Source organism: Penicillium waksmanii (assembly GCF_028829765.1).
Source record: "Penicillium waksmanii strain IBT 27052 chromosome Unknown utg000008l:1.0-5622682.0:1.0-5626561.0, whole genome shotgun sequence".
Lineage (NCBI taxonomy): Eukaryota > Fungi > Ascomycota > Eurotiomycetes > Eurotiales > Aspergillaceae > Penicillium > Penicillium waksmanii.
Window position 1 is genome coordinate 862,173 of NW_026643254.1, and position 20,329 is coordinate 882,501.

At 50.1% G+C, this 20,329-nt stretch overlaps 7 protein-coding genes across 7 annotated transcripts; 4 read left to right on the forward strand and 3 right to left on the reverse strand.

Annotated features, from left to right (window-relative positions):
• Nucleotides 1-391: 391 nt before the first annotated feature.
• On the reverse strand, nucleotides 392-2,269 carry N7481_008677 (Y-family DNA polymerase; the record flags this gene model as incomplete). Its single annotated transcript, XM_057267896.1, has 2 exons — nucleotides 392-2,074; nucleotides 2,126-2,269. 2 exons carry the CDS (start codon nucleotides 2,267-2,269, stop codon nucleotides 392-394), a joined length of 1,827 nt encoding a protein of 608 aa, XP_057118573.1.
• Nucleotides 2,270-2,491: 222 nt separating this feature from the next.
• N7481_008678 (DNA damage response protein RcaA) lies at nucleotides 2,492-4,911 on the forward strand (the record flags this gene model as incomplete). The annotated part of the gene is made up of 5 exons (XM_057267897.1): nucleotides 2,492-2,528; nucleotides 2,591-2,653; nucleotides 2,716-2,795; nucleotides 2,864-3,012; nucleotides 3,078-4,911. The coding sequence occupies 5 exons, from the start codon at nucleotides 2,492-2,494 to the stop codon at nucleotides 4,909-4,911; spliced, it is 2,163 nt and encodes a 720-aa protein (XP_057118574.1).
• A 1,814-nt stretch (nucleotides 4,912-6,725) lies between these two features.
• Nucleotides 6,726-9,936, forward strand: N7481_008679 (protein kinase family protein; the record flags this gene model as incomplete). Its single annotated transcript, XM_057267898.1, has 2 exons — nucleotides 6,726-7,046; nucleotides 7,384-9,936. The coding sequence occupies 2 exons, from the start codon at nucleotides 6,726-6,728 to the stop codon at nucleotides 9,934-9,936; spliced, it is 2,874 nt and encodes a 957-aa protein (XP_057118575.1).
• A 644-nt stretch (nucleotides 9,937-10,580) lies between these two features.
• On the forward strand, nucleotides 10,581-12,501 carry N7481_008680 (uncharacterized protein; the record flags this gene model as incomplete). Its single annotated transcript, XM_057267899.1, has 5 exons — nucleotides 10,581-10,590; nucleotides 10,655-11,224; nucleotides 11,286-11,362; nucleotides 11,418-11,942; nucleotides 12,004-12,501. The coding sequence occupies 5 exons, from the start codon at nucleotides 10,581-10,583 to the stop codon at nucleotides 12,499-12,501; spliced, it is 1,680 nt and encodes a 559-aa protein (XP_057118576.1).
• A 1,086-nt stretch (nucleotides 12,502-13,587) lies between these two features.
• On the forward strand, nucleotides 13,588-15,277 carry N7481_008681 (uncharacterized protein; the record flags this gene model as incomplete). The annotated part of the gene is made up of 5 exons (XM_057267900.1): nucleotides 13,588-13,687; nucleotides 13,749-13,826; nucleotides 14,005-14,648; nucleotides 14,706-14,849; nucleotides 14,918-15,277. The coding sequence occupies 5 exons, from the start codon at nucleotides 13,588-13,590 to the stop codon at nucleotides 15,275-15,277; spliced, it is 1,326 nt and encodes a 441-aa protein (XP_057118577.1).
• An 87-nt stretch (nucleotides 15,278-15,364) lies between these two features.
• N7481_008682 (glycosylphosphatidylinositol-alpha 1,4 mannosyltransferase I) lies at nucleotides 15,365-16,710 on the reverse strand (the record flags this gene model as incomplete). The annotated part of the gene is made up of 2 exons (XM_057267901.1): nucleotides 15,365-15,658; nucleotides 15,715-16,710. 2 exons carry the CDS (start codon nucleotides 16,708-16,710, stop codon nucleotides 15,365-15,367), a joined length of 1,290 nt encoding a protein of 429 aa, XP_057118578.1.
• Nucleotides 16,711-17,401: 691 nt separating this feature from the next.
• Nucleotides 17,402-19,842, reverse strand: N7481_008683 (uncharacterized protein; the record flags this gene model as incomplete). Its single annotated transcript, XM_057267902.1, has 3 exons — nucleotides 17,402-18,391; nucleotides 18,446-19,553; nucleotides 19,613-19,842. 3 exons carry the CDS (start codon nucleotides 19,840-19,842, stop codon nucleotides 17,402-17,404), a joined length of 2,328 nt encoding a protein of 775 aa, XP_057118579.1.
• Between the last annotated feature and the right edge of the window lie 487 nt (nucleotides 19,843-20,329).

The window sequence follows — 20,329 nt, forward strand, 5'->3', positions numbered from 1 at the left end:
TAAAGACAGCAAAGTCCAGTGGTAAAGACTCCTTTGCTTTGGCAAACTTGAATGACGAGGTTGACGAAGGAGAAAACAAACCCCGAAACGGTTTAGGGCGCCCTTCACCGCAACGCGAGGAATGAAGTGGGGATATCCTGGTTATTGCATGATATTGGATATTGGCTATTGATCGGACCGGAGATGGAATTGATCGCTATATTCATCGGCAATCGAATGCCGATAATTCTTGTTCTTTCGTTGATTGTGCTTTATACTCTGACTGAACACGCTGTTGTGTTGTGTTGATTGCTGAAATCCCACTGTATGCCGTGTTGTTCCTGCGTGGGGAAGATCGGCGCAGCCTGCAGAACAGGGGTGTCCTTCTATATACTCCGTACTGCAGCCATGATCAACGGAAGAATAATCGCTTCTGTCGTGAATCTTCCTGGCCCCCTATATTGGTAGGCTTCCGTTTGCGACTCGCCGCTGTCGCAAGGGACGGCTCATCGACAACCGAATGAGTATCCTGTGTTGCCTCACGGATCGTCTGACGTGACAGGCAGAAATCCACATGATTGTTGAACCCGCGATCATCCGCCACTTGTGGTTTACTACAAATCGGACATTCCCATTGCGCCGGCGATTCCTCAACTGGACCAGACTCGATAGTTGGGGTCGACGGGCCTGGGATGACCGCTTCCTGGCTCAACTGTTCCAGGTCATTCATCTCGTCCTGCACCTCCTGCCTAGCCGCCGCTTCAAACGCTTCTTCTGCTCCAATTTCATGCTCTTTTCTCGGCTCCGGTGGTTCCACAGTGGGTGGCTTCGGCTGTGTAGTAAATCCGAAGAAATTAAGACCGGTCTTCTTCGTGGTGACCAGGTTCGAACACCGCAGCCCTAACAACCGTAACTTCATCCCAGGGATCTCCTTCTCCAACTTGATCAGCATGGGAAGTGCGTATGTATAGAGATCCTTCGCTTGGGAGACTGCCCGCGGAGGTGCGGTTTGGCGTGTCAAAACCTCAAACGTATGTAGTTTCACCTTGAGGCATAACGTCCGACCCTTAAACTGGGTCCGCGCCAGGTCCTTTTCCATCTCCTCCGCCGCCCAGCGGAGTTTGCCTCGCAACTCTTCCTTGTCTCCAATCTCATGGAAGGTAGTCTCAGTGCTCACGCTCTTACGCTCGTGTGTTTCGACTGGTTCGATGTTGGTCCGGCCTAAGCCAAGGTAGCATTGAGCCAGGAACTGAAATGCTTTTTCTCCAAATAGTTTGGTGAGTACAGCTCGGTGAGGGTATATGTCGCCACAGGTTTTGATGCCAATGGAATCGAGCTCTCGCTCGAAAACTCGCCCAATGCCATTCACCTTGCGGCAAGGTAGTGACTGCATGAATTCCATGACTGCTGTTCGCTCATTCGCCACACGGAACTGGCCGTTCGGCTTGTTGATATTCGACGAAATTTTTGCAATTTTCGCATTCGGGGCGATGCCGGCAGACACGGAGATTTTGGTGTTTTCCAAGACCTCCGCCCGCAGTCGTTGAACTGCGTCATCTGGGTCCATTTGGTTCTCATCGCAGTAGGCTGTGATGTTGAGATAGGCCTCGTCACAGCTGGCACTTTCAAAAAGAGGATCGTATTGCGCGAGAATCGTACGGATTTCGGTTGCCTTTGCTGTATATTTATCGTAGTTCGAAGGTAAAAGCACCAACTGCGGACATAGCTTCTTGGCCACGAAGGAGGCCATACCACTACGAATTCCGAATTTCCTGGCCACGTAGTTGCAGGTAGTCAATACACCTTTTCCGACGGCCATGGGAACGGTTTTCAATTCCGGTCGATCGAGCTCTTCAACCGCGGCGAAGAAGGCATCACAATCCACATGAATGACGTACTGGGAGAGATCCCGAGTCAATTCTAGCTCTGCGAGATATTCATCCGCACGGCGCAAGTCATGACTCAAATCGAGTTTCTCTAACCGGACCTTTTCTGCGGCGATACGCTCGATCTTAAGGGTCTGGTTGCGATCACGCTCCTGTTCGTGATTGAAGAACTTGGAGCCTTTGGACGCATTGTAGATGATCTCAGACACCTGTGATAGTCAGTTTTGTCATATCTTAAAATTCCTAGACTTTTCTCCCACCTTTTGCTGATCTACGGCATCTTGGCCCGCTTTGGTTAAAGAGGGGCCCAGCAGTTGATACCTGAGAGAGTCATTGTCGTTGTCGTTGTCATGGCCACTGCCATTGTCCTCGTCGACCACTCGGTCGGTCGATTCGCCTGCCATTTGCCATGAATAGAAAAGAGTTAGAGTAGAGTAGAGAAGAGAAGAGAATAAGTGAAGAAATGAAGATTTGAGGCTCCCATGGAAAGTGCCAAAAAGGGAAACAGGCAGACGCGGTCACGTGCTTTCGCGTTTGACGCGGCCAACTTCAACTTCAGCTTCAACTTGCACTTGTGCTCACTTCAACTGCAGTCGCACTTCGGTGAATCTCCAAGGGATGCTGCAATGTGGATTCTGCAGTCGACGGGAGAATTCCTGAATGGTCAGTCATCGCAGATGTTCCAAAATGGTATGCGACCGCGGACGGGCTGACTCTTTATATAGGGAAGCGCGTATGGCTCCGACCTGGCAAGCGTTACCTCTTCGGTAGGACCGATGAGCCTGGCGGTAGGTTACATCTTTCCTCATTGCTGTCGCATGCGCCAGGCTGACACAGCTGACATATTCAGTCTCTCATGGCAGCAAAAGCCGTTCAGTCTCGCGCAAACACATGTCCATCGAGGTGGCTAATGTGACACCCCGCGATGGAGTATGCCCCTCCCCCCGTTCGTTCAGCACTGTTAGATCGTTATACCTGACCGCTGTATGCCTTTGAAGACCTTCGCACACGCCCGGACAAAAGTCACCGTGACCGACCTTGGCTCGACGAAAGGAACCTTTGTGGACGGTGAGAAGCTCTCCGGTGAGCGCATACTCGATGGAACGGAGCACAGCATCATATTGGCTAAGGCTGCTTATACACTACAGTGGGTGAAATCCCTGCCATCAACCGCCTTGAACAATTCCCATTGGCTAATATCTCGAATCATAGTCTCAAGTGGGAACCCGTCGTGCTCAGCTTCTCCTTCTCCTCCAGGGAGATGAAGGCTGAAGATCCTCTCGCCAAAGTCCGCGGCCGACTAGAATCCCTCGACATCAAAACCATCGTCCCATATCTGGTGGACCAGACCACCCACGTGGTTCAAAATAAACGCAACACGGCGAAAGGTCTGCAGGCCTTGATCAACGGAAAACACATTGTCAAAAATTCATACCTCGATGCCATCGAATACGCAACTACCCCCACCGACTTGGAGAGCGAGGCCGCTCTTTCTCCTTTAGAAAGTGACTTCGATTCAGCCTGGCCAGATCCAAATGAGCATCTTCCTCCAGCGGGAAACGAGCCAACCAGTCGTCCTGCCGAAGCATTTGCACCCAACCCGGATCGAATCAACATCTTCGACAAATATACATTTGTGTTCGGAGATATGACCCAGTTTGACAATCTACAAGCAGCGATCACAAATGGGCACGGGAAAGCTCTTCATTATGAGGTCAAAGACGGCGAGACAACCGCTGCGGAAATTGTACGATTCATGAAAAAAGCAGCAGGAAACCAGGGTGTCGGGAATGAACGAGTTGGGAAAGGTGGTGTTGTTTTGGTGCGCTTCCGGTCCAAGGGGCACTACGAAACTTGGTCTATTGAGGTGGGAAATGAAGTCGCTTTGATGACGGACCAACGTGTGATTGAGCAGCGCGAGTTTCTTGATGCCATTCTGAGCAACGACGCTGCCCCGTTATGTCGCCCACTGCCGCATGAAGAAGGATCCAGCCAGGTTTCCATCACTCCAGCACCCGAAGAGCCATCGCCGCCATCACCACCACCAGTGGTTCGAGATGAGCCCTCTACATCGATCTCGCCACCAGCGCCAAGCCAACCGCCTACATCACGCCTCAAAGCAGGTCGTGAACGCAAATACGTGAGCAAGATGAAAACATTCGATGATGGATTCGATATGGACTCTATCCCCGCCTATGAGTCAGGGCCAGATGAGACCGTCGATACACAACCCATAGATTTCGAGCCCATCGAGCAGTCAAACCCAGATCAGACCATGCCAACAGTGGAGGAGAACGAAGATGCTGATCAAGATGCCGTGTCTGATCTGCTTCCTGGTGCACGGGCCATGAAGCGCCGACGAGCGGAGATGGGCGACGATCAAACTATGCCCGCCAAGCGCATAAAAGCAGAATCTGCCCCCAAACCCCGTCGCCGCAAGATAGATGTGCTTGAAGAAGCACGTAAACATCGCGAGGAAGAAGAGAAACAGCAACAGATCGAAAAGGACTCTGCCCTCTCGAATGAAATCGACATGGAAAAACTACGCGATCTTGCCATTGTCGAGGAGATGGAGTTACCCGTTCGGCAACCCCCTGCACGAGAGGAAAATACGTCAGATCGCTGGGACGACCAGTGGAACGGACGCAAGAACTTCAAGCGGTTTCGGCGTAAAGGAGAACCCCGTCATGCTCGCCAACGTGTGCAAAGTGTCATCGTACCGCTGGAAGAAGTCACTCGCAAAGATTTCGGCATCGGAGAACACTACTGGAGCAGCAATCACAAGCCATCTGAGCAAGCTCCGGTTGTGGAAGTGGAAGAGGAAGAGGAAGAGAAAGAACAACTAACGACAACGACCAGTCAACCTAGTCGGAATGGGCGATCAGTATCACGGTCCCAGTTGTCTGTGCCAGAGACTTCTATCCCTAATCAAACCCCTGAATCACAAAGCACCCTTGCTCGCAGTCGCAGCCAGAAACGGCCTCGCCCGGTGCAAGACTCGGAGAGTGACGATGAACCCAAGTTCCGATTTCGCCGCAAGCGGTAGCATTTTTACCAAGTTGTATCTTTATTTTAGCGTGTTGTTTGTATCGATACCCTCGCCACCTCTGCCTCCAATGTATCATAGGCTTCAAAATATAGTATGCACAGAAGTAGAGCAATGCCAGTGCTGCAATCTATGTCATACCTCTCGCCATTGACCTGGGCACCTTTACTCCCAAGTCTACGAGCAAGCACCCTCAAAGGTGAAGATTACTTGAAAACACTAGATCTTGTCTCTCCCGATTCACCTGCAACTGAAAAACATCCAACCTCTGATATCCCCCGACAACATCATGGTACTGCTTGCCCTCGACGCAGCGGTCAAGATCCAGATCTGCATAAAGAACCCCTTCCTCACTCTGCAAGAATTCCACCGGCCGCTGCGCACCAGTCTCCTCGATAGTAAAAGAACGCAAAGGCGAACCAGTAGGATCTACAAACATACTAACTCCACGTGGGGAGCTTTCCAGCGCACGACGAATAGTTTCCTCCGAATTCGACCCAACAGCAATCATATCAATAGCTTCTTGATCCAATACTGCACTACACATGACCCCAAAAGACTTTGCCTCAAACAATGCGCCGCAGCCCGAATCCGATTAGCAAGAACATTATCATAATTCGCCGAATGCTGCGACGCCTCTTCCCCTTTCTCTGGAGAACTTGAAGCCAATCTCGTCGGCCATATAGCCGGCCAAGAAATATGAATCCGTTCCCGCTGAGCCATGAGCGAATAGCTTGCAAGTGGATTTGTATTCTCGTCACATATTAGCGCACCAATACGACCGTGCTTCGTATCAGCGGCGTGTAGTCCGTGTCCATCGCCAGGGATTCAGGTAAATTTCTCAAAGAATGTTGGCCCCAATTTGCGATGGTGAATGACATTTTCTCCCGCGTCGATGATTAGGCTCGAGTTGTATAAGCAACCCACACTTGCGTGCGACCTTTCTGATATACCTATGCTGGCGATGTTATTTGTCTCGCGAGTTGGCTCGCGGATTGCTTGGACTTCTTCTCCATTTGCTTAGATGGATTGGTCTACCATTCGCTGGAACAAAGTGTGGTTTTGAGTTGGAGGGCGGAGAGTGCTCCAGATTGGAAAGGCTGATGTGAATGTTTCCGGGAAGACGATTAGGTTGGCTTTGTTCCTGGACGCACGGTAGATTAGGGAGATGACCTTGTCCGTTGTCTTTTGGGCGCAGAGGAAGTGTGGTGCGGTGTGGGGCTGCAACGCGTGTGATGGCCATGATGGGAGACGTTATTTCAGGGTTGGTTACTGCTACTAGTCGGGAAATGAATAAACTTAGAAGACGCAATTGTTGTGATTGAAGTTTGATTTTGCGGGGATAAAGTTAGGCGGGTGTTGCGGCTCTGGCGGCATTCCAAAGCCTAAAATAATTCATGTCAAGCATACTACTAACTTGTAAGTTGCGATGTCTACGTGCTTTGCTTAACATTATGACTGACTCTTACTATTCACCACGACATTATGGAGCAGACTGGCCCATGGAGCAGAATATTTGTCAATTTGTGAATGATCTCCCTCTTTTCGACATGCAATTCGATGTATCGACTCACCTCTCGTGTAAAGAGGAACCAAAAACAAAAGTACCACGCATCGACCTATGAGGCCTACCGATGAAGTAAATCCTTCCTCTGTGGGAATAGCTGCATATCAGGTGATAGACAGGCACATACCACTCGGTGGCCAAAATCCAGCAGGGTGTCCCAGCTGCCTGGTTCCCGATTTAAATCTGACATTATCGAAGCCCCTGTGGTGAATCACAACGAATACCCAAGGAGAATCGGATCGATAAAATGACCCGCCTGCCTGACCTGGTAAGAGATTCAAGGCTTGAAACTCACTTTCTCCCCGATTGCAGTGTGGAGACAGTTCACACTTACAATGAATCCGATGCGACGTCTCGTCGTCGAGTGGTCGCCAGGTCCGAGCACTGGAAGCGACGAAGAAGGATCGGTGGTGGTGGCTACTCAACTGTCTGGTTGGAGGAATGCGCCCAGGGCTCTCGGTGTGACATTCAAGTTCGAGCAGTCAAGCAAATTGAGACAGGTGGACGGTTTCACCGAATCGACTTCAATCGCGAGCTCGAGACGATTGCCAAGTTTTCGCATTCGAGGGTATGTGCTGTGAAAGGTCTTGGCAGACCTGAAGTATCAATTTGAATGCTGATTGTGCAAGTATTAGTATGAACGATGCTTTGTTCAATCCTTTGGGTGGTATCGAAGCCCCGAACATCTTTTGATTGCGATGGAGTATCTTGAACTAGGGGACATGCTCGACTATCTGGATGAGAGACCGGCTTTGTCAGAAAGTCAATCCCAGGAGATAACTTTTCAAATCTTGGAGGGTCTGAAAATGATGCACGAGAATGAGTTCACACACAGAGACCTGAAGCCTAAGGCAAGCAACCCCATCTTCTAACCTGGTTGCTACCGGAGGCTAACAGGAGAGTAGAATATCCTAATCAAGTCGCACCCACCAGATGAGTGGTGGATCAAGATCGCAGACTTCGGAATTAGCAAACGCATCGAGGAATCGCCAGAAACATCAACAACATTACGAGGAACAACGGGGTTCATTGCTCCTGAGCTTTACGGATTTCTCGAGCCGGGAAGCCCATATGCAGCAGATATTTGGTCCTTGGGTGAGATCACCTTTCAAATGCTGACGAAGGCGCCGGCATTTAAGCCGATCGGACGTCTGTCATCTTATACCACGCAACCAGAGATATTCCCCGCATCTCTTCTAGATGAGGCCGGGGTATCCAAGCTGGGGATCGAGTTCGTCCGATCGCTTATGCGACCTGTCCCTGATAGTCGACTCACATCGGAAATGGCAATCCTACACCCTTGGGTCAAACCGTTGTCGCAAATACCTCTATTACCGCGCGCCGAAGCCCTGTTTCAACCTACACCAATGGCACAGGAGGTTTCTCCAGGAGGCAACGACACGTGTGCAGCAATAGAAGAAATTACAGAGGAATTATCAACCATTCACCCACCTGAAATAACTCCCAAGGGAAACTCCGACCAGTCGAGTGGTGCAAAACAGCCACCAACGCCTAATGATGACATGGAAGAGAGGGTCGGCGAGAATGATCTGACAAGAAGTCAAAGCTCTCTAGCTCGGGGGCCAAAAGCTCTCTCTGTCTCGTCGGAGAATTCTAAAACCTCCAGCAGTCAAGCAACCAGTATACCATCCCAGCACTCACCACCGAGCGACCGGCTTACAGAAGAGTGGTGGACCGATCATCTCAGGCACGCAGGGCTTCTCAGCACAACCTCCAACGAAAGCGCGACCGGAGCCTCGCCAAAAAAGGGGGCATCTGTTCTCAGAGGGATTTTTGCAAAGCCGAAACGTGTTCCCGAGGTCGAAGGAGAAAAAGAGCTAACGCGTGTTAAGCCATTGTGTCCTGGTAGTGGGATGAAGGATGTAGGGGCATCCCATAACCAATCATTCCTAGAGGATCCCATTTCCCCGCCTGAGTTGAAGCCAAATACGCCCGAGGATGAAAGCAAGCTGCACAGACCAGGAACATCTCTTAATAAAAAATCCGATGTGCGATGTCTTGCGGACACTTTGATGCCGTCTTTGAGTTTAGATGGAAGTCTGAGCCGCGGCATCAGTGGCCCAGGCCCCTCAATACGTGTAAGACCGACATTGCCCGTCTCTCGTTCGGCGGACGATGCGAATCTGGAAGCCTGCCACTTTTCTAGATCACGGATGTCTGAGCTGGAACACAGGACCAGGCTCGAAGCCGAATTGTGTTCCTGGTTACCATCTAGTCCCCTCGCTCGGAACCGCACTCGGTCCCAGACGGTGGATGAATCAAGAGATCCAAATAGAGGTATCGTCGCGCTGCCATTGATCGAGTCAGACGACGAGAAACATGGAAGGCCACCATCACAAGCCGGCAAAGGGGGATCTGGCAGCAGAAGTGGTGTCGTTAACAGGATCGTGGCTGGATTCGGCTTCGGAAATGGTGACAACGAGAAGGGAAAGGGATCGTCCTGTTCCCACGGTGGTTTTAGATTTCGATTCACCCTCCCCCTTGAAGCGAAAAGGCACAGACAAATCTCCTTATGTCCACACAATCTACGTCTAGTCACCGCCTCGGGAAATCCTACCGGTGTTGAGGTTTGGAGTATTCCCAAGAGATGTCGAATATCTACCGAAACTATCTTCAGGAGTAATTCATGCATTGCTATGTCTCATGGTGGAACTCTTTTCGCCTCAACATCGGGGGATTGTCTCACCGTTTGGAGCAGCTTTGACGGATCAAGTACCGCAATCACATCGACGGAAGGCTTGAAGAATCCCCAGTTTTCCCACGACGGCACTCTACTAGCAGCCATGTCAAGGCAAAAGAAGATCCACATCTGGCAGGTATTCGACCATCATAATCTTCAGTTGCAAAAGCTAAACACTCTGCATCTGGATGATAGTGCTCTTGCCTTTGCTTTCCAGTCTAGGAGCAGGAGAGTCGTCGTGGCTCTGAACAATGCCATCAGAGTTTTGGGAATATATTCAGATCAGGATGATATTGATGGGACATATCAATTTGATCTATCCGTGTTGGGGCGTTCCTTCAAACCGAAGAGGGTGGACATGGAACGAGGGCTAGTAACGGCACTGTCAGAAAATGGTAGGATGGCAGCGCAAGCTTATCCGGATGGCCTGATTGGATCAATACTATTTATTCGTGATCTGAAGTGGAAGGCTGACAAGAGAAGCCGGAAGTTCGTGGTGTCTCCTATTATCCAGACCATGACTTTCTCTTCAACCGGTGAAATCCTGGCAGCTAGCACAAAAGGCCGCGATATTATTCTGTGGGATGTTCTTCAAGGAAAGCAGATTCTCCGACTTGAAAATTGTCACGAAACATCCATCACATGCATGTTTCTTGCTGATGAGGGGGAACTGTTGGCAACTTGCTCTAGTGGTGAAGGTATCAAATTTTGGGGAACAGATGAAAGTATGGACCGCTTGGCTGAGAGAACAATGTAGAGGGTTAGATAGGACCCTAGGTAGAAGCAGTAAATGTATAATTAAGAAACACCATGACTTTCGTACTATTACTTCAGTTGTTGTTATTGTTGTTCGGGTATACTTCGGATCGGGCCTTGTGGGCCTAACCTAGTGGGGAGACCCACTCGATCGCCACATTTATATCAATTTGTACTAGTAATATTACTACGGTGTGTACAAGTAGATCTACTGGTAGACATTGGAATATACCACTAGCTTTAAATCGAAAGTCATTGAATTAAATAATCGACAGTAATAAGTGTTTACCAGTGTATGCCATCTTATACTACCAGAGTGTCACGTGTCTTCCCCCGCAGCGCTTTTTGTTCTTCGCTTCACTTCACTTCAACTCTTCCTCTTCCTCCTCCACTCCTCTTCCACCCCTTCTACTACTACTTCCCTTTTTGATTAATTTTGTTTCGCCAAATCTTCTCCATTCGCCCCTTCAACTTCCAATTGTGGGTTCTGCCCGCCCGCCAACAGGGCCTTGGTTTCGCACGGCAGCCTGGACTCTGGCGCCGCCTGTTGTCCCACCTGTTCAGGCGCCTGATACTACGCCCAATTAATGAATCCCAGCAGTGCCAAAACTATCTACATCTCTTAGATCTCGTTCTACATCCTCCATGGTGAACGGTGAGTCGCGTCGCTGATTTGTGCAAACCGGGCATATCAATGCTAACGGTAACCCCTCCACCAGCTTTGGCGTCTTTCAGGTCGCGTACAAATATCCATCCAACATCCCCCTTTCTCCGCCTGAAATCTCTCGCCTCTATTCTCCGCGCCATGATAATTTCCTCCTCGACTCGACCAGTTTCGGTCAAATCGTTGGCCGGCAGCCCGCTCCGAAAACCCCAGGATTTCCCTGAGGATGTTGAGGATCTCCGCAGTATCAACAATGACTTCCCACCCATCGACTTTGATTTTGAATTAACCCCTGTTCAAAGTGTCCATCAGCCTGAGCCTTCCTCTGTGTGCGACCCGGTCTTCCAGCAGTCTCTATTTCCAACTTCATCTGAAACGGCTGCATCTCATGGAGTGAAGAATCCCAGCTCAGCCTTTTCGAGCTTGCCTTCCGAGATTCATGACAAGATCCTGGATTACCTCCTAAGTCGGAAGGTTTCCGTGTCCAGCCCGAGCGTGACGGTAGATTCATCTCCCACTAGCTGGGCTAAAGTACCTCGTTTTTCTCGTCGCAAGAAAGTGACAGATCTGACCTTGGTTTGTCACTCGTGGAGAAGCCTCATCCAATCTCGTCTCTACAGGCACAGTAAGTTCAATGGGACCAAGCCCTCTGTCGCGAAATTGTCCAAGGTGCTGATTCCATTTAGTCGAACTGAAGGGCACGAATGATGAAATGCTCGAATGTCGGCAATGGTTCCTCGAAAACACACACCTTCTTTGCTACGTTCGCGTGTTGGAGATATGGATCCCCGTTTGGGGAAAGCGCTCATACACTCCAGTTCCACGCAACCCTGAAAGAAGAGCCAGCCATCACCGGATCTTCATGTCCAGGACGATGGGCTGGGAAGATGTGCAACACCCCCCCATATGACATTCCGTTTCTTCCTTCAGAGGAGAATGCAACCATGGAGGAGATTTTTCAGCATATGCAGCTTTTTACCTCCGCACGAGTCCTCATATTGCAAGGTGGCCACGCAAACACCCCGCCGGCACTTCGACACTTCCGGAATGGAGAGGATGATGAACCGGCTCGTAGCCTTCCAAGACTGCCACATATCGACACGTTTGTTATGCGCGGTGCCTGGAATCTGGTTCGCAAACACCACCAGTGGAAGAATATTGCTAGGGCCCTGCCCGCATTACGCGAATGGCATGCTGTTTACCCTACTCCTCGGTCAGATGTGGATGAACTCATTTGCAAAATATTCCATCACCCACCAACCCACCTCCGTCACCTCAACTTGAACCTCGAAGGAACCGGCATCGGAGAGGAGATAGGACCTCTTCAACAGTTCCCAGATATTGTCTGTGCTTTACTCGGCGAGATTGCCTTCCATCTCGAAACTCTCTCTTTCACCGGCAAAGTATGCGATGTATTATTCAGCAATTTGGAATACCTCGCTAGAAATGCACGGTGGCCCCCCTCGTCTTCGATCCCTCGAACTTTCCGTTTTAAGCTGCTGCCCTCCGGATCCTGCGTACATGATGGGCTATCCATACCCGGTTCGAGGAATTACCGACATCGGATTCATTGACGCCTTCGAAAGACTCGTCTTACAAGCAATTGTCTGTCTAGAGTTCCTTCCGGCTCTCACATACCTCAATATTCGCTTCCTCGATGTATCACCATTCATTCCTCAAGTGAAGCCGTACTTCCGACTCAACGGCAACGTCTGTACTGGTCTGTGGAGTGATGCCATTTTGAAAGCCTTGAAGCGAAGTCGCCCCCTCGCGAAATATGTCGAACTCGCCGATGGAATCAAGCCCTTATTCAGCGACGATGGGCACCTTCTAGGTATTTCGCACATACCCCGCCAGCCGCTGAGTATCAATGCTCGCATGTATGAGTACATCGCCAGCTAGAGGCTCAATTTCTCTCCACTGTCGTCAACCGCTCCCCTCCGTTTTATTTCTGCAGTTCCATCGTTTGAGTGTTTCGCGGATACCCCGTCATTGAGTATTATTCCTCATGACATTGTTACTTTTATTCTTCATTGTATATTATGATCGGATCACTATTTCTAATCTCTCCATGTCAAGTGGTAATCTACGTGGGTTAGATGTGGGTGGTAGATTTCGGCTTCAAGCTATTCTCAACTCCAGTTCTTCCAGATTTTTTTGAGACTCTGATCAACTCTTTATTTTCTTCTAATTCAATTTGTTTACTATTCTTAATGGATTAAGTCACTCTGGGTTATCTCCGAGTGGAGTAGTACTAGATTTATTATGGAATGATGTGCGAGGAGACGTCATACACAAGGCTGGAAATGGGCCAAGGACACGCACATTATATTATTCAACATTCGGAGGCTTTTAGCGTGGTTGAGAGCAAGTTTGAGGACCCCGGTTGCAAATTTCATGCGAGATTCCCAACCCTTGGAAGCGTTGTACATATGGACTCGGAGTGTATAAGACCAGCCTCCCCCCAATGAGATTAGAATCAGATTTAGACACCATTTAATGGCCCCCACGTACGCCAAAAAAGCATTCCCGGAATTTCTCCAAGTCAACTTCCTTCAACATAATTGCGACTGCAATACTTTATCTCGAATCTTCTGTTGTTGAGGTCCCACGCCTCAGACATCTCCGCCGGTCCTTCCTCTCCTCTGAATAGCTTCAGTCTCTTCTTCTCTCACCACACCAAACACCACCACTTTCGTCCTTTCTTCCCATTCTGACTCGTTGCCTCCTAGAAATCATGAACAACGCTGTGAACCTCACAAATCCGGCAACAGAGTCTGAGACTAACCCACCAGTTAACGATGACACCATGCAACGCATAAGAGAACATATGAAAAAGAAAAAGCCAAACGACTCCGCAATGAAGGAAACGCCCAATACATCGAGGCCAGCAAATCAGTCCATTTCGAACAATTCGGCGTAGATCCATGGGTTAATCCGGTCTCAATTGAACCAATCACAACCAAATTCCCCGACAACCAAATCGAAATGCTCATCGTTGGAGCAGGATGGGGCGGAATCCAATACGCAGTCCGAATGATCCAAGCGGGCATTCCGGCCCAGAAGATCCAAATCATCGATCCGGCTGGTGGATTCGGGGGAACATGGTACTAGAATCGGTATCCGGGTCTGATGTGTGATATTGAAAGCTACATCTATCTGCCCTTTCTCGGAGCAACGGGATATGTACCTCGGCATCGATATTCCTGCGGTGAGGAGATTCTCGAGTACGCCAATCCTGTCACCAGACATTTCAGACTTGTCGAGTGTGTTGTCTTCCAGACTCAAGCGGAGAAATTGGTTTGGGATGATGATGCGAAGATGTGGCACGTCGATCTTGTGCAGTCTCGCTAGGGCAAGATCCGCAACGACTAAGTGTTCGATCTAACTTTATCTCAATCACAGCAGGAGTACTGAACCGGCCGAAATTACCGGGTGTTCCGGGGATTCTGGATTATCGGGGTGAGATGTTTCATACGTCGTGTTGGGCATATGATATCACCGGTGGATCTCCGAAGGATCCCTCTCTTGACAAGTTGAACAATAAAACAGTTGCGATCATTGGGACTAGAGCTTCTTCTGTGCAAGTCGTGCCACAACTCACACGCTGGTGCAAACACCTCTATGTCATCCAGCAAACTCCCGCCGCAGTCGATATTCGTGATCAGAGAGGAACTGATGAAAGGTGGTTCAAGGAAGAAGTAGACCGATGCGAAGGATGGCAGCGAGAACGAATGAAAAACTTCAACGAACACTTCACGCTTGGAGACCCGCCATCTCTGAATCTCGTTGACGATCAATGGACTCGTGCACCGAGCTTGGTCGGAATCGCCGGCAATTCAAACGGGCCTAAACTACCCAGCGAAATAGTCGCATACACATCAAAATTGATTAAAATCGACACACCCCGACAGAACCGAATTCGCGCGCAAGTAGACAAACAAGTCAAGGGTCCAGTCACGGCAGAGAAACTTAAGCCCTGGTATCCATCCTTCTGCAAGCGACCTCTCTTCCACGACGACTATCTGGCGACCTTCAACAAAGACAATGTATCTCTCATCGATACAGATGGAAAATACGTGGATAGAATTACTGCCAACTCTTAGGTCGTCGGGAACGAGGAGTACAAAGCAGATATCATAATCTGCGCCACGGGATATCGGTCACCATCAACAGAAACGCACGCCGGCAAGGCTAACCTGGCCATGATCGGGAAGAACGGAGTTTCCATGAGTACTGAATGGCCTCGTGTCGGGCTAACGACCTTGCACGGTATCCTTGACGTCAAGTTTCCGAATCAGTTTTGTCAGGTCCCCAGCAATCCGGACTTGGCGGGAACTATGCCTTCACCCTGGGCGAATATGCGAAGCATGCAGCTTATATACTCTCCGAAGCCAAGCGCCAAGCAAATGGAAAGCCTTTCGCTGTTGCGCCGACTGCCGAGGCCGCGGAGAACTGGGCTCAATTGGTCTTGATGAATTCGGCGGCAATGGCGGTGATTGTCGGGTGTACGCTGGGGTATTACAATCTTGAGGGTGAATTGGCGCTTCTTCCGGTAGAGTATCAAGCTATTGCTGCGTGGTCGACTCTCTGGGGCACTGGAATGGAGGATTGGTTGGATGTGATTGAGAAATGGCGCGCGGTTGGGAGAATGGATGGGATCGAGGTGCGGATTTAGTTTAGTCGAATACAGTCAGAAGGAGGTTACATGAGAAATGTATGGAAGAATTAAGAAGAATGACGCTTGATTGTTGTTACAAAGTACTCAATTTTCCCAGTGAACCTTTCTAGCCAGGGCGATTGGATCGCCATTGAAACCAGCATCGTGCACAATCATGCCAAGGATCCAGATGTTGATAGCGAAGAAGACCAAAGATGCTAGGAAGAGGCCAGGAACAAACGATGAGAGGCCGAGGAATTCGAGATTAAAGCCTTGCCATAACCAAAGAGCCTGTCCCACGACCCAAAGGACGGCAGCCGATATACCCAGCGTCGGCTTACGCATGAGTGATGAGGTGGGGAGATAGAATGGCAATAGGATCAGGTACCAGATGAAGTACTATGGCGAGGTTAGTAGACGAACAGAGCACGAATAATTCTAGAATGCAGACATACCTGACTAGTGCAGACCTTGTTAAAAGTAACGAAAGCAAAAGTCTGAGCAAGCATAGCAGTAGCGAGATTCTTCTTCGCCAAAGCCAATGGCAAAGCAACAACAGAAAGGATCAGCTGAGGCAAGAACGCCAAAGATTCAAAGTGGAAACCCGCCGCCCCAGTCGAAGTAAGGTACAGCAGGGTAGCGTAAGGCGAAAAATTATGACGATGATCAATGCGAGTGAGGTGATGGAAGAAAGTGTGTTGAAGAAATGGCATTCCGTACCGGAGATACATAACACCATTGAGAGCGACAAAGGTCGCCAACGCCGAAAGTGTAAATCGAACTCTGGAATGCGTCACGAACTCCATAGCTCGAGTGAAGGGATCAGCATCCGACTTCGTAGCCGGCTTACCATCTCGCTGCGCATCCCACCACCAAAGAATAGAAGCTCCATAAATGAAAGGATAAATCTTGAAATGCACCGCAAGACCAAGAATAGCACCGGCCGTGATGGGTCGTTTTGTAAGAGTCGCCCACAAAAGAGCCGCAACGAACACACCCAGCAAACCCTCGGAACTACCGCGGGTACTGATATTCGCGACCATGGGATTCCACAGCCAGACAGCGGAGACGTATTTCAGCGCCTTGATGGTAGACATGCGATACACACGGCGCAAGAGTTGAAGCACAAACCACCCAGCAAGAACATCGGCGGAAGCGAAAAGGACCTTGCCATAGGCAAACGAAACCGCGGACCAGGGGGGTGGGAGTTGCCAGGCAGTTGGGACAAGCATCCACGCGAGGAGGGGGGTGTATCGATAAGTATCCCGCGCGTAGGGAGAGTCACCATTTGCAACGTAGCGCGATGCATCGGTGAAGACCATGTAGTCGATATCAGTATATTTGACGGCGGAATTGGCATCCTGCCAGCCTCCGTAGACGAGCAAGATGAGGCGGAGGAGACAAGCGCCGAAGAGGACGCGAGGGACTGTGAAGATGACAGAGGAAGGCATCTTGGAGAGCTTGAAGCAATTGAATGAACAAGTTTGTGAAAGAAGTCGAATATGGAACAAGATCGATTCACTTCCGATCTTAATGCGCTCTGATTGATATTGGTTTGGGTCCCGGACAAAGAAGTGGAGCAAGGCGGAGGCACTTCAGTAGCAATCCAGAGCCCCTGGTGAAAAAGATGTATCCCAGAAAGTCCGAGTCAATTCAACCTTGTAATTCAAGATAGGAACAATGGCCGGATTGCCTAGCCTTTGTTCCCACAGCCGCGGTGGGTTGCGCGCGGATGTTTGATGTTTGATTTTGATGTTTACAGATCGCCGCAAAAGTTGGACGAGCCGCGTGATTTGCCGAATGTGGATGACTCAGCAGGTACCCAAAAGCGGAAGGAGCGAGTGCCGCTGGAAGAAGCGGCGCTGCTTTAACAACAAACAAACCCGAACTATACAAAGTAGAGTAGTGTAGAGTAGAGTAGTAGAGTAAACAGAGTAGAGTAGGAGAAAATAAAACTGAAATAAACATATTTTGATGCGGTCGATCAAATAAATATATCAAGATGAATGAATATGCTGCGTTGCTTCGTTTCTGTTCCTGCTAAACCTACATGCCCAATCCAAAACAACCAAACACACAACAAGAAAGGAATAGAGAAGAATAAGAGATAATAAACAAAAGCTAAGTAAAGTGCAACTCCCCTCAGTAATAGAGTGGCGCATTGACAAAGTAAGAATCCGGCATAGGCTCGAAATACGGGTGAGTCCCAAACTTCGGGCCCTTCTCGTGATCCGGCGTCAACAAGGCCATCGCTTCATTGCGTGTATCCAAGTCTGATAAGCCGGGCCAGAGGTTCGAGTTATCACTCCAACTGAGATACTCCCACAGGTACTGCCCAGTATCATCCACAAAGGGGGTGGCTAGTGGGTCTGCGAGACCATTCTCGCCCAATGAGATCCCCATACGCGATGATGGGTCGGACGTGGAGAACATATTACTGGTCATATCTCGGCCAGCTGGGAAGAAATTACCGAAGGAACTGGGTGCACTCGTGGCCGATGATAGATCCTGGTTGCGTTTGCTGGCCTCATAGATGCGGGCCAGCGCATCAAGGGACCGCTTGGCCGTATGTCCGAAGGATTGCATTCGGGCCAGTGTAGCCAAGGCAATTTCGACCTGCGCTTGACAAGACTCGATGCTTGCGCGGTGATCGTCAGCAGTCGGATCGTTGAGGAAGAGGCCGACTAGCGGGACAAGGGAGGCCTGGAATGTCCACCAAACGGCATTCCACCCGCAGAGCTGGTTTAGTTGAGCCGTCGCGGCGATGTTTTGGATAGAGATTTCCGCTACTTCGCGGCACTTTTCGATGGCGGTTCGCTCCTCGGCGCGGAGGGCGATGTAGGGGACTCGGCGCATGGCATAGCTCAGCAACGTTGGTCGGTAGATGAGCATCCGTTGGTTGTAGTATCGCCATCGCATGACTGTGCGGACAGTTGCGATGGCTTCGTTGCACGGTTCGTGATCTTTCAGGACGGGTGGCAAGTTATCCCACCATTCCAAGAGCTGTACATCCGCATGGGCCATCTCTTGGTGTTTGACGAGCGGAGCCGCAGCAAGTGATTCTTGGATCTGGGTGGCGATTTTCGAAAAACGAATGTTTTCAACAAGCGGGAGAATTTCCAGAATGTTTTCCTATGTCGCAGTGAGTGACTAAAGGGATGATATTGGGGATAGGTCAATACATACCTTATCTCTGCAGTTTGGAGGCTTGACTGTAATGTTGGGTCCAAAACGACCCATACTTGGTCGGCCAAGGGTCATACCTCCCCAGGTGTCCATGACAAATAAGGACCACCAGACACGTCGCTTGATATCCATCGATGCCATCCTAGCCGGGGTCGGTATTTGCCGATTCTCGACAAATTCCTTGTGCAGTCCCTGTCCTGCGGCCATTCGCAACGCGGCGCCCATCAGAGAATATGCGAGATTGGGTTGACTAATATAGTGACAGTACCACCCACCGACAAGACCAAAAGCCTGGATAGTTTCCAGGTGAGAACTGCCGAGAGAGCTTAGGCTTAGGTGGCTTTTGCAACGGAGGAAGTAGGTCTGGTGTGTCGTGTCGTCAGGGGTAGAAGCAGCCACACATCCCAAAGCCAGGACAATGTTGAGCAGCGCAAGCCAGTGATCATCCTTGCGTCGTCCGGAAATATAAGTTTCACGGAAATGCTGCTCATCGATGAGTGGTGCAAATGCCTGGAAGTACAAGAAATATGAGTCCAGCATCTGCATCTCAGTAGGGATGAAAGGATGTGGCGGAGTGGTAGGCGGGTGATGTGACCACCCCTGCTGCACGTCAAATGCATGGGCGGCCTGGCTGCCCGAGCTCATAGGCGGAGTTCTATCAAAGTATGAAGCACACCCTGGGTCCAGCCAAACGATGACTTTGAGCACGGCCTGGATTGATGACACGCCCAGGTAGGATGATGGATGCCTAGCGGAAAGAGATAATGCATTCACATCATCCGAAACACCCTCGACAAGATCGCTAGAGCTGGTATGACGGCTATCCTCTACCTCTTCTGGCATGGTTTGGAGGGATTCAAGGTTGTCATCTTCATTTGAGAGTGGGGAGACGTGTGCCTCGACAGAAACAGAGGTCGCTGGGGAAGCGGGGTGCGGTGCAGTCACGCTTTGAGTTGATGCCATGGCTGTTAGAGAGGAGTAACTTGATGTCAACTCGATCAGCTTCTCCCGGGGAAGATTGACGAGGGACTCAGGGGCGATGTTTGGGAACAGCTTCCCCAGAATGTTCCGATATTCATCAAGAGTGGTCGACAGTTTCTCGACATGCCTTTGGCAACTATTTAGTTATCATCGCGAGACCTCACGATCAAAGCTGGACAGACTTACCTCCTTGATGGCCGAGGGTCGGAATATTGACATTGGTCGGACTTCTTATACCAGCGACAGGCTTCACATGGCTTCTCACCGTCGCACTTGATCTTGCGATGCCGGCATGATGTACAAGCACGAAGTGTCGTCACTCGCCTACTAACGGATTCACGGCGTTCCGTTGGCGGTCGGTTTCTGGCAGGCGATGCTGCCACAGGATTCTCGAAGCCTTCGAAGGTGTGGAACATGTTTGCGACGGTCACCCAAGATTTGCCGATCAGAGTCACATATTTCGAAGGAATCGAATGTGAGTGGAAAGGCGGCGGCGTCGTATGATAAGCGCTAATCCCGCAGTGGAATGTTCCAGTATGGCAGTATGGCAATATGACTATTGCTACGTCGGTGGAGATGGATGTCGCAATGATGTAGTGGTCATGAAAGATGGCAGATCATGTCGTCAGAAGGAATAACCGGTAAATGAGAGGACCAGGGGGGAAGGGAATATAAAGAAAAAAGAAGGCAGCAGAACGAGTAGGCCAGTGCGTGCGGGCCGAAGGGCGACTAAAACCAAAAGGAAATAGTGAAAGAATCGTGGATAATAGCCTGATCCGCCTAAAGCCCAAATCTCCCCGCATTTTAGGGAACGCAAGCTCTTTGGGGCGAGTCCGGGGATCCGAAGACCTCGCTTATTGGGTGGCACGCAGGTTCTTGGACCAGTCATTCTCTCAGGAGACA